Source organism: Dermacentor silvarum, chromosome 4, assembly GCF_013339745.2.
Source record: "Dermacentor silvarum isolate Dsil-2018 chromosome 4, BIME_Dsil_1.4, whole genome shotgun sequence".
Taxonomy (NCBI): Eukaryota; Metazoa; Arthropoda; class Arachnida; order Ixodida; family Ixodidae; genus Dermacentor; species Dermacentor silvarum.
In genome coordinates this window covers 38,853,779-38,866,372 of record NC_051157.2, presented here as the reverse complement: position 1 = coordinate 38,866,372, position 12,594 = coordinate 38,853,779, and the positions used below count along the sequence as shown (strand labels likewise).

General features: G+C 45.2%; 1 protein-coding gene across 1 annotated transcript in view; it reads right to left on the bottom strand.

Moving 5' to 3' along the window:
• LOC119449827 (sterol regulatory element-binding protein 1-like) overlaps window positions 1–1,922 on the bottom strand; it is a 29,675-nt gene extending 27,753 nt beyond the window's left edge. The window contains exons 1-2 of the mRNA XM_037713097.2: window positions 1,734–1,922; window positions 405–691 (exon numbers count right to left, since the gene is read on the bottom strand). Of these exons, the coding sequence (XP_037569025.2) occupies window positions 405–691; window positions 1,734–1,764 (318 nt within the window). The 5' untranslated portion in view covers window positions 1,765–1,922. The remainder of the gene's footprint in view (window positions 1–404; window positions 692–1,733) is intronic.
• Between the last annotated feature and the right edge of the window lie 10,672 nt (window positions 1,923–12,594).

The window sequence follows — 12,594 nt, the reverse complement described above, 5'->3', positions numbered from 1 at the left end:
TATTTGGAAAAAAGTACTACTTAAATGTTTTATGCAGAATAAGAAGCATGTGTCCGCAACAACACTAGACCAAAAATGTAACTTTTTCATTGCAAGGAAGAGTGCTGCCATCTGTCAACAAATCTTTTGCCATGAATAGTGCCCAGAACAATTTCACCCGTGCTGTAACAGGCAGTGCCACTGCTCCACTGCTCATGAAATTTAACATTTGTTTATCAAGCATCACTGCATACGATGCAAACTTCTGACAAAAGCGAGTACAGCATCCAAACATGCTATCATACAAAACACTGCAAAACACTGTGAAATTTGAGCACAAACAAGAAAAAAGTGGATTAGCTGAAAGAGCCATTTACACTGTGCTCCCTTATTGAACACATCTGGCAGCTTCCAAACAGGCACACCTTCTGAGGTTGTACAACCAGTGTACGCTTGGGTGGCTCCTGGACAGGTGCTGTCACTTGGAGAATGGTGGCGGGCACCACTGGATCACCTGCTGCCAGGTACGAACTTGGGTTTGTCACCAGTCCATCGACCAAAGATGATTCCCCTTCAAAGAACTCAAGGTCCAAGTCCTCCTCTTTGATGCCCATAAGTGCTGGGTCCTCCGGCATCACGGGCAGGCCCAAGAGTTCATTGTCGAAAAGCTCCGAAGACCCAATAAGGGACTCGGGCATCAGGTTGAACATATCTAAATGAAAACACAGAAGGCATAGTGAAAAAAAAATAACAAAGCAGCGTTCAAGCTAGTCTAGAAATGCATAAATATTACTTAAAAAGGAATAGCCAAGAAATCATGGCAAGCATCAAATTCCCTGCAACATTGGGGCCATTCAAACAAAGCTCAGCCGAGTCTGCATTCTCGACTGGTCACTTATGGCGAAAATTTCGTTAAGCGCGACCTTGCAATGAGCACGGTGCCTTACTTTATGGACAGACATTCACTGAGGCCGCAAACTTCCTGCTGCCCCTTCAATGAACGCAGTTGAGACCTAAACAACATAAATATAATGAAGGATTTTGTGCCAGGTAGCACTATATACTGATATGTGTTTCTTATGTAACCAGCCGACAGCTGCGGAGTGAGTGATGCCTCCCAATGTGACCTATCGAGAATACAATCTGTAGCGTGCCCAGTCATTTGAAACGCCACTCGTTCGCCCAGATAAAAGCCAAACTCGAATTATGGCACGCACAAAGTGTATTGGTGTCTTACGCAATGTCACCTCAAATTCACAAGTTCAAGAACAAAAAGAACGTGTTCTGAAAAACTTATTTCATTTGTTTTATAATAAAGACGCACACAGGACAATACTACGTTTCCTTAATTTCTCACGTCACATTAGGCACGTAACAGCTACACATAAATCGCCACTTTCCGGCATTCAATCGGCACGACTTTCTCATGGATCATGCAGGTTTTTACAAGCTTGACCATCACAGCTTCGTAAATAACTTTTATTGCATTGCAAGAAATGAATCTCAACTTAATGGGATGTAAACTAAAGGAAAGCTAGGCAGAAAAACAATGACGCAAGACGACGAGCATCGATCGAACAATGCGAATCACTGAAACAGTGGTTGGCACAGCATCTAGCTAAAGAATAAGAAGCAAGAATATGGGGTGGACAGTGACCAAAAAACAGCCTTCTGAAACCTGTCCTCCACTTTGAGCTCGCGCTCTGCAACAGGCCATGTCACACGGAGATTCTCAGAGTGTCAATGGTACGCACCATCGATATCTGAAGTGGACGTGGGGTCCATGGCATCGTTTTCTTGTGGATCCCGCACTATGGAAGGATCTCTTCAAAACAATACTTATTTAACGGGAAATTTTTAAAGATTCATGTCAGCGTTTCCCGTGAGCCGCTTACGCACCCGACATGAGACCACGAGATCTTGGCCAATCGGAAAACACGCCACCGATCGGGTGATCACCAACGTCACCGGCTTGCCCCACAGCGCCATGCAATGAATGTTCTTAAAACAAACTTATTTTTAATAGTAGAAGAAAATATTTAAAAATAATTGAGAAAATATTTATACAATGCACAATATGTTAAACAAAATATTTTTTATTGAAAAACATTGTTTGTCTTGCGCAGCCTTAGATATTGTCGTTGCGAGATCAGTTGGTAGTCTCGGAGGCTGTATTTTCGCTTTCAGTTTGATGCAAGCGCCTGTGTGTGCAGGCTTACACGCGCGCGCATGTGTGTCAGCATACTGCACCATTATCTTTCCGCACATGCCGCAAGCATGACCTTAATTACCGTTTCCTGTTACCGCCTACCTTGATGGCGCCTTCAGTTGAGCGCCGTGGTAGAATCGAGAGGGAGAGGGTCGAACTTGAATCCCGGCTGGCCAGACATCTGTACCGCTACGGTGGTACCGCCGTGGACTGTATTCAATTAGCTTCTCTGTATCACGGCCGGACTCGACTCTCCTCCGCGCGGAGGGTGGAGTCGAGTCCGGCCGTGTCTGTATACACACCTAGGCTAGAGCGCCCAGCAGTACAGCGTGTTTGTGAGCAAGCACGTTACTGTAACGACCTCAAGCATCGCAAATGTACGAACTAAATCAACAAATAAATATCAAAGCGAACGGAAATGACTGAAGTGGGCTTCTCCTCGAAGCGACCTACTCACGTTCACAGGGACAGATCAACCTGTTTAAAATTGGCTGCTTTAAAATTAAATAGAAAGCAATGGGGCAAGTTTCTATTTTTGTTTGCCTTGATTGCCTTGAATACACCGACGTTCACCTTGTTTGCTTGAAACAGTTTGTTGCAGTGTGCTAGTACGCGAAGGCTGCATCGCGGAGAAAGATTGAGTTACTTTGAAAGAAGTACTGACACTTGTCTTCGAAGTTTTAAAAACTGTACGACATGCTTCTCGCGCGTCATTGATGTTATCGTGACGGCTTAACGGGTACGGTTCTTTACAGTACGTTCCAGAAGGTACCACCTCTTCCTTTTCCCTTCTCGCGCACCTCTTCGTTCTCTCGCGCTTCTTCCTGCGACAAGGAATCTACGTTTACGTTTACTTTGTGATTTGGTCCTATGAGGCCGCTTGTTATGCGAAAATAAAAATAATATCGACAAACGGAGGCCTGGGTAGAGCACCTGAGATTATACGAGCAATAGAGCGAGCGGCGCAGTATCTCCAGGGCACCCAAGGGGAAGCGGAGGAATCAAAGCTGGACGGTCCTTGGGATGGGAACGCCGAGGCCGTAGCTTTGGTGCCCCTTTGCCCCTATGGTATCCTGGAGGCGCCACCAAATCACACGAAATAGTCACCCGTTGTTCGCACTTAGTACTTGCGCAAATCATCGCTTCCCTCTCGGCGCTGGCAGAGAAAAGTTAAAATATAATCTCAGGTGAGGCCTCCGTTCGCCGGTATTTAATTTTCTCAAGCTAAATGGTATTGCAATGCTAAATAACTTGGTAAACGTAAATTCCTTCCCGCAGAAAGAAGCGCGAAAGAAAGAGGCGCGTGCAGAAAGACGGAAGAGGCGGGCCACTCTGGAACGTACAGTAAAGAATTTAACTCCCCATCCTAACGCAGGGAGAAATTTGCTAATTTCGTGTAGCATTGAGGCTAAGTATAATGATAGCGTCGCTCATAAGAAAATGAACAAGAGTGCTGCTTGCATTTTTTTTTTCAGACTGTGCTAGATTGCAGCAGCCGCAGCGATTGCGAGAACGGAACGAGCCTGTGTATCATGATGCCATGACACGTATGCAGCTCCTGAGTACCGAAACCAGGCCGTATTAAAAAAAAAAGAAAAAAAAAACATCTTACGCCAGAATTGTTCGTAAGAGAAAATTCCAGTCAATCCTGATGCTGGACATACGATTAGCGAAGGCCCTTCACAAAAAGCACTTACAAACAAAAAAACATCTTACGCCAGAATTGTTCGTAAGAGAAAATTCCAGTCAATCCTGATGCTGGACATACGATTAGCGAAGGCCCTTCACAAAAAGCACTTACAAACAAGAACCTTTGCGATTTCTATTCACAAAGCTTTTTGATCGTAAGCGCTGTCTGCAATTGGCCAGCCATCTTGGCTAATGATATGCGCGTCAGCAAGACTGGCGGGCATCTCCTGCCATCTTCTGCCTCATAACTACTGTCGTTGAAAAGATTGTGCAATAATTGCATTCTAACGGTGATAACATATGGGGCCGGAACTTGGAGGTTAACAAAGAAGCTCGAGAGCAAGTTAAGGAACGCACAAAGAGCAGGAACGAAAAAGGTTAGGTGTAACGTTAATAGATAGGAAGAGAACGGCGTGGATCAGAGAATAAACTGGGATAGCCGATATTCTAATGGACATTAAGAGAAAGAAAGTGGAGCTGGGAAGGCCATGTAATGCGTAGGATGGATAACCAGTGGACCATCAGAGTTACAGAATGGGTACCAAGAGAAAGGAAGCGCAGTCGAGGACGATAGAAAACTAGGTGGGGTGATGAAGTTAGAAAATTTGCAGGCGCAAGTTGGAATCAGCTAGCGCAAGACAGGGGTAATTGGAGATCACAGGGATAGGCCTTCGTCCTGCAGCGGACATAAAAATAGGCTGATGATGATGATGACTCCTTTAAACTGTATATCTGCGTCAAAAGATGGTTGTTAGTTTACTGCACTCTCCTGAATGGGGATGAAAGATATAACAACATGATGGATGACAAACAGCCCTCCTCGCTATCTGGGAGTTCCGACTGCTGACTGCCGTTGAGTGCACGCCTGATCAACTGTGGACCAGAGGCATGGGACGGGAGGTGGTTCCATGGAAACGCGGCTTCGTGACGCATAACGTTACAAAGAAAACACACAAAAGTTTCAGTAAAGGCGAGTGACGAACCTTCCACGAGGCACACGACAAAGCCCACCACGTATAGATTAAGGATATACAAGAGAACTGCCAAGAACTCGATCAAATGAATAAATACAGGTGCGACAAGGAGCTACTAAAATGAAAGAAAACACAAAACATTCACCGATGATTACGATACTCCCTAATGCGAAATTTGGGCGCAGCTCTATACGTGTTTTCATTTCGCGATATATTGGCTTGCGCGGACAATCTTCCTCATGCGGCACGTTACGAACGGAGCGAAGTGTGGCTCGACTGCCTCGCAAATCGGGAGATCGCGAGAGAGTCGGCGCGTGGGTGACGCGCGGACGTGATTCGCAGCAGCCGCCGCAGACAGACCTCCGATCAGGCAGCCCTTTGTTTCCATACAGACGACGCGCGCTACTCCTGCGCCAACCCGTAGACACCATTGCCACAAAGCCCGTCTTGCGCGGCATTACGCTTTTCTTCTCACGCTTTCGCCATACAAGTATTGAAGGACCCTGGCCATACACTCCTCCTCCGCTTTCCGCGTCATGGTTCCGCTAAAGCCCTTCAATAAAGCCCCTCTTATTGAGGAGCTTTAGGTTCCGCTGCACCCAAACGCCACCTAAAGGACATTCTTTGAGCCAGTCTAGGTGGCGTTGTGCACCCTCCTCCTCCGCTCTCCTCCTCGCGCTGTCTTGGCTACCGCCGCTGTCGCCGTCTTTCATCTCCCGCTGCGCTGCGCGTTCGCTTTCATCCTTAGCTGTGTTCGGTCGCTCGGTTACGGTGGACAACGCCGACGTCGAGCTCGACGCATGAACGGGCGCCAAAGAGCTGCGCTCTAAAACGACATTGTTTGTGAGCGCGAAACTCATGCCTGCAGCGGAAGGCAGAACTGCCCTGGCTCCGCTGCAGAGGTGATTGAGCCGAGAGCGAGAGTGTGTCCACTTGGTTTCCTCGTTTTTTTTTTTTTTTTTTGTTTTTTTTTGCAGGCAAACGAACTGCGCGTCTCTCGCGTCTCTGTGGACCCTTTAAACCACCACGCCCGGACCGAGCATGCGCTGTCGATAGCTTGATAGCACGGCGACGGCACGAACGTACCTCCAGTGGCCACATAATTGTCATAACAATCAAAAGGATACGAGATGAACGATTGTTAAACGCGATATAAACGTCCAGCTGAAAGTCTGAGAGTCGATGGGAGAAGTGGGCTTATCTGTATAACATGTATCATCTGTAACCACCTGTAACAACGTTTATAGAACTAAGGTTTACAGAACCAAGCCTCTGATCGGAAGTCGTCCGCGTGCTGCGGGAGAGGTTCGGCGGGGGCGGAGAGTTTTGAAACTGCCCAATCACAACAACAATTGCATAATCATAATCAAATTGCCAGCGAAGCTCTTTCTTTCGAGCAGTTGCAATAAGGGTTTCAGTTGCCTATAATTAAAACGCATACTTTAAGACATTGCCCGCATGAAATACTTACGAGCTTTTGTTAATCATTTTTTTTACGAAGGCTGTAATTCATCCATTCATACTTTACTTCGCGAGAGCATTGACCATAACGTTTCCCCAATTTTATCTAAATTTGATTTCGGCGGCGTTCATTGTTCTCCCAGGAAAGCGGGATATATTCTGCGTTCTTCGCAAAACACACTTTTAACGCTCCGGATTGGTTGCATACGTAATTTGCTGCAAAATTCGTAATTAGACCACGCACTTGGAACTTAGATTTCCCGCACGCTACACACAGCCTGCCCATGTGTTTAAACAAATATAAACATACAAGAGGTGCCTCGTTTAGTTCACCGAGGACACTGGGGAAATGTAATATAAACCTCCTATGCCGCATAAATATGCCGAAACAACAAAAGTTCAGTAATTATTCGCACCGCTCCTAATTAAGCCAGCAACATTTGCACATTACACTTGAGATTCCCCCCCCCCCCCCCCCCGCCCTCGCTTCTAAATATAAATTTTGTGTAACATAGAGTTCTGTCGCGACGTCAGAAAACATGATCGATAACGGCCGTATGGCACTTTAGAACAAGTTTGTTTAAGACTTTGTTTGCAAATATTGTATTTAATATACACGCATTTAACTTTGCATACTAATATGCCACAGTATAGCCAATTTTCTGTTTAATTTTGATTTCGGTGGCATTTGTATAGCATTTTGATCTCGGTGGATGCCAGGGCAGCGGGCTAAATCTTGTGCTACTCATAAAACTCTCTTATAACGCTCCGGAGCGCTTGAATACGTAATTTGTTGCAAAGGCCACAATTAACCCAAACACTTTGAACTTTGGACACACATAACTTATGGCGTGCCCCTTATTTTCACCAAATATTAACTGGGTGTACTCTAGAGTTCTCTCGGGACATTGGCAATCATAGCGTAAAATGGCCATAAAGAGCCCCGATATAAAACAATGTGCAATCACTTGTCACTTGACACATCCGCTCTTGAATGCTAGGCATAGCGCACCTGGCTTCTTCCACAATTGCGCATCGACCTGCAGCAATAGCGCACATTGTGCTTACTCCGCCCTAACCAGTGATGTTACGTGAAGACACAGTCGAAACCAGAATCAGTGAGCAAGTTGGACATTGCGTGTCAACTGTGGAAAATCAGAAGCACAACTTCGCCTTCTTACGGTGCCGACCTTTTTCAAGGGAAAAGGTCGGCCCACCGACCTTGAAAGGTTCCCTTGAAAAAGGTATGTTGGGAAATCGATAACCGCGAAGTTGTGCTTCTGATAGCGCTATTGAGGGCTACTTTGCAACTGTGTGTGTGATGTATGTGTGTGTGTTGTGTGTTGTGTGTGTGTGTGTGTGTGTGTGTGTGTGTGTGTGGTGTGTGTGTGTGTGTGTGTGTGTGTGTGTGTGCGCGCGTGCGTGTGTGTGTGTGAATTGTACATACCCTAACAATGTAAAATTGTACATAATCACCTAATCACCTCGCACAATGCAATGCCATATAAACATTTCATCTTCACAACCTGCGGTGTATGTTTCACTTCAGAAAACTACCACGGACGGTTCGTGAGTGGCCTTTTACTGCCAAACAGAATGTTTCGCAATGCGTAGCGCTCTACTAAAGTTTGGGCTGCCTTTTTTTCTCTCTTTATTTTTTCTGTGTGTGTGTGCTTCAGTTGTACCACTTATCGCTGCCCTAAGGCGGTGTGCACTGCTCTTTCTCTTTGCCCTTTTTCCAACCCCTGTGTCCCCCAACCCAGTGCAGGGTAGCAAACCGGAAACTCGCCTCCGGTTAACCTCCCTGACTTTCCTTTCTCTCTCTCTTTCTCTCTCTCTAGTGACGCGGCTGCTACAATTATAACCGCAGCCAATGTACAACACTGTCTTATCAATTTCTTGTGGTCACTAAGTCAGCCACTGAGTAGAGTTGCTTAAATTCCTTTTCGAGAGCGCTGCTGTCGAGTTTTGCGCCACAACTTTATAACCAGGAAAAGGTAACAAGGAAGAGTGTAGCGACACTGTTGATAAGGATGTTTTCTAATGCGATGCGCAAAATTTGACTTTAAGTGCTTACGCAACTATACAAGTATTTATTAATATCACTGATTAAAGAAAACAAATCTTCAGTTTCCGCTTAAGGCAATTGCTAACAAAACAACGTTCGTCCCAACCTCGTATTTCATAACCCCCTCTTCAAAATAGCTTAGCTCGCGTTAGTTGAGACATCCTGCATACGATAAATATATATGAAGCCAGGACCGTTAAAGCGGGCTTTCTTACATAAATGGTTTATATGCGGAGAAGCCAGCCGCATTCATGGCTGAGAGAGCTTTCCGGGTAAGCAGAAACCTCGTTTCAGATTCGAATCGTCATGGTGCTATTTGGCCAGACCTGGCCCTTGCGCCACCCCGTACACCATCAGATTCATCTCACTTATCATATGCGAACTGCCGACTGTAAGCCTTGTGAGGCTCCCGCACCATCTGAGAGAATCAATTTAATGACGGCAATAGTGGGAGTTGTAGACCCCTCATTCACCGGTTCATGGCTCAGGCCTTGTGTTATTTAGAAGGTGTTGTTCATAAGCGGTCATATGTCTGCTATCTACTGGCCAAAGAGCTCTCTATAGCTGGTGGGCGTAGGAGATGTGTGCGTGCGTGCGTGCGGTGCGTGTGCGTGTGTGTGTGTGTGTGTGTGTGTGTGTGTGTGTGTGTGTGTGTGTGTGTGTGTGTGTGTGTGTGTGTGTGTGTGGTGTGTGTGTGTGTGTGTGTGTGTGTGCGTGCGTGCGTGCGTGTGTGTGTGTGTGTGTGTGTGTGTGTGTGTGTGGTGTGTGTGTGTGTGTGTGTGTGTGTGTGTGGTGTGTGTGTGTGTGTGTGTGTGTGTGTGTGTGTGTGTGTGTGTGTGTGTGTGTGTGTGTGTGTGTGTGTGTGTGTGTGTGTGTGTGTGGTGTGTGTGTGTGTGTGTGTGTGTGTGTGTGTGTGGTGTGTGTGTGGTGTGTGTGTGTGTGTGTGTGTGATTTGTATCTTTGACCACACGCTTTGCCATATGGCATATTATGATTACATAAATGCGTGCAGGCCTTTTTTGTGAAGAAGCTGCGTAAATGCACTGTGGAACTCATCATCCGTAATTAACCGTTCGCAGTCTTTGGACTTACCTGTCTGCATTCCCGGCACCTATAAGCACTTTTTCTTTTGTGGCCTTTGTCCAGGGATAAAAGCTTTGTTGTTGATGTCATTTACATACGGCTCTCGGTCCTCCATTTCATCTTCGTTGTCCTCCAGCTACCACCGACAGGTAAACACATGCTTGGATCCTTTAGACGCTTTCACCTTACGCAACTTTACCACTGAGTATAACAATGCAGGCGTATTTCTGCCCTCTGCAACAGTACCACTTAAACAGCGGCTGTCGCGGCAAGAACGTTCTGATTCTACATGTAACGCAAGCCGAGAGCTGACGACCAAGTCCTGATGTCATATATATATATATATATATATATATATATATATATATATATATATATATATTATTCGCCTCAATTGCCACGTGGCTGAATGTTGGAATCGAATTACCTATAAACATGGAGAATTATGTTCAGAACACACAGACTGTGGCGTGCTGCGGGCGATGCGTACACCGGAAGAGAAACTTTCCTGATGAGTTCGAAGCCTCGAGCATCTTAGAAGTAACCGATAAAATTACAATCCAGACGGGGGCTTTTATAATGCGAAAAATTGTCAAAAATATGCACTTGCCATTTCTGTCACCGGTTTGGTTTCATTTCTCTGGCATTGGAGGAGAAAGAACGAAGAAACTGCTTAGAATGCTGGCTTAGACGTAGTTGGTGTCTGAATTCTATGACGCCAGGTTTTGCGCCCAAACTAGGAGACAATAACCCGTGAACACAAAGATACGAGCGAAAACTTTCAAATGATTTTTATTGATTTGAAGGATGAATTGTATGTCCAGCCATGGTATAACGTATATCCGGTTAGGGACAAGAAAAAAAAATTAAACAAGCAAGTCGACTGGGAGTGACGCTGACAAGTTCGGCGCGCACAGAGAAAAAAAAATAAAGAAAACCCTACGTTCGCCCTAGCACGCCGTGCTAAGAGAAACCAGTTATAGCCGTGGACCTCGCACCAGTTGATATATACGTAAAAAGTGATTTCTAGCTATGCCGATCTAGGTGTCCTGTATATAGCCCAAGATCGTGTTTCAGTTCCTTGACTATTTATGATGATTATGACCTTATGGGCAGTCACACCTAAATTGTTTATGTTGCGATTTAGAACCATTTTCGTGTCTTTTTTATATACGACACCAAGGTAGAAAATGTTAAGGAATGTTGTTTATATATGTATTATACCAATATATATATTTTTGATGCAGAACACTTTATTTAGCAGAAACTGTCATATCTAGCCCATGCCGTTTCTTCACTAAAGTTGCAGGGCTAGGCGGACATTAGCGGCAACAAAAATTTAGATAATTTTGGTAAATACCGAAAATGTCCTAATTAAATTATTGAATTGCTTATTTTGGAGTATATGCGATTACGAAATTGAAGCCGACGAGTTGTTAAGTGAAGCCCTCCTTAGCAGAAATCCTAAATCTCGCAACACTTTCGATCGAAATATTCGTCCTAAAAATCTGCTCAAAAGTACCTCGGCATTCCAGTTAAGATCGTCCCGAACTGTTAGAGGCACGCTTATTTGGAAAGTGTAACTGCAACGCCAGTATATTTTGTCGCACATTTTAAGGTGGCATATCTCTAAAGTGGTGCTTGTCTTGGGATTTCTGCTAAGGCGACATGAATTGTCCCCTCCTCGGCTGCAATTTCGCAATTACAGCTCGTGCCTTAAAGTATTAACGTATTAAAGTAATTAAAAAGGCAACAAGCACATTTTCGCTCATTAACGCAATTATTGTCAAAATTCTTCTTGTTGTTAATGTCCGCCAAGCGGACAAGAAAAGACATTGAAAGAGCTTATGCTTGAGCATGTTGGTAATACGTAATAACAACTTCTTAGCGCTGTGTCCGCGTCGTCCCTTTCAGTCTTGTGTTCTTCTTCGTGCGCTAAAGAAGTTGTTACTAAAGAAAATACAGTTTCTCTTAAAAGAACGTGTTCCGCATAAAAAGGAACACCTGGTATACGCATACTGTAAGGTCTGTGTTGTATATGAATGCAAGTAGTGTTTTGTGCTACCTGCTGTCATGTTCTCAGTCACCATAACAGGTCGTGGCAATGAAGCGGTCTTAGCGCTCAAAGCGCCAGGACGGGTCGGTCCTTGCTTTCGTTGGCTTGCAGTCTGTGTGCGGTCGGTTAAGTATAGGGCAGTTCTTATTCAATTTTGCTGTTTCTGCTTTTATTTCTTTCATTATAGATGTTCAATGAGTTTTACTTTTAGTGATTAACCGTTTGAGGCTGCAGTGATGTTCAATATTTCTCCACCATGGGCAGGGGTGCTCCAGCCGCTTGGACATCCTCTCTGATGAATTGCCTCTGGAACTGCGACGCCACTCTGGCAGACGTGGAGCCTTAAGGACCGCTACAGCTCCCGGTCATGCACGCAAAGTGCACTGTCCCACCTTGACAGATCGCACAGAGCTCCGGACGGTGGACCCTTTTTTTTTAGCGCCTGCGACAACATTACGGTTCGAGAATGGGAGGCGCGCTCCGGCTTATACGAACAAACATGCCTTTGAAATTGGCTGCGTACGACACACTTAAGCGCAGAGTACGCGAGCAGCCGAAGGAATGCCTTCTCTGGCAACACTGGATTTTACAGTAGCATAAGTTGGGACCTCGTGTCAGTTCACGGAGCTACGCACGTGAACCTTCCTTAGTGAGTCGTACTTAGCTATTTCCTTTCCCCTTACCCGCTCCCCCAAAGAGACCCTAAACCATTATTTGAACATGGTATTTCGATCTAGTCTGTCATGAAGATGCCCTAACGAACGGCAGCTGACACGCGTCGACGACGTAACTACAACAAAAGCTGAGTTAACTGCTATTTGTTAGAAATCAAGCAGTTTGTTTCCTACCCTATTTCCCAATTGTTGGGAAAGTTAGCCGAGCCGTTGGGGCTGAGTGACTTACCCTTACCTATGGTTTTAGATGCAGATAGGGAAGATGGACATCCCTTTTTTTTTATTGGTTCCAAGGCTCAAATCTTAAAGTCTTTAACTTTTTTGCTCAAGTACTGCTCGGCGATAGTTCAGCCATAGCTGTAGAACAAAGGTCCTTTTTTTTTTTCAGTAAATGAGTATGT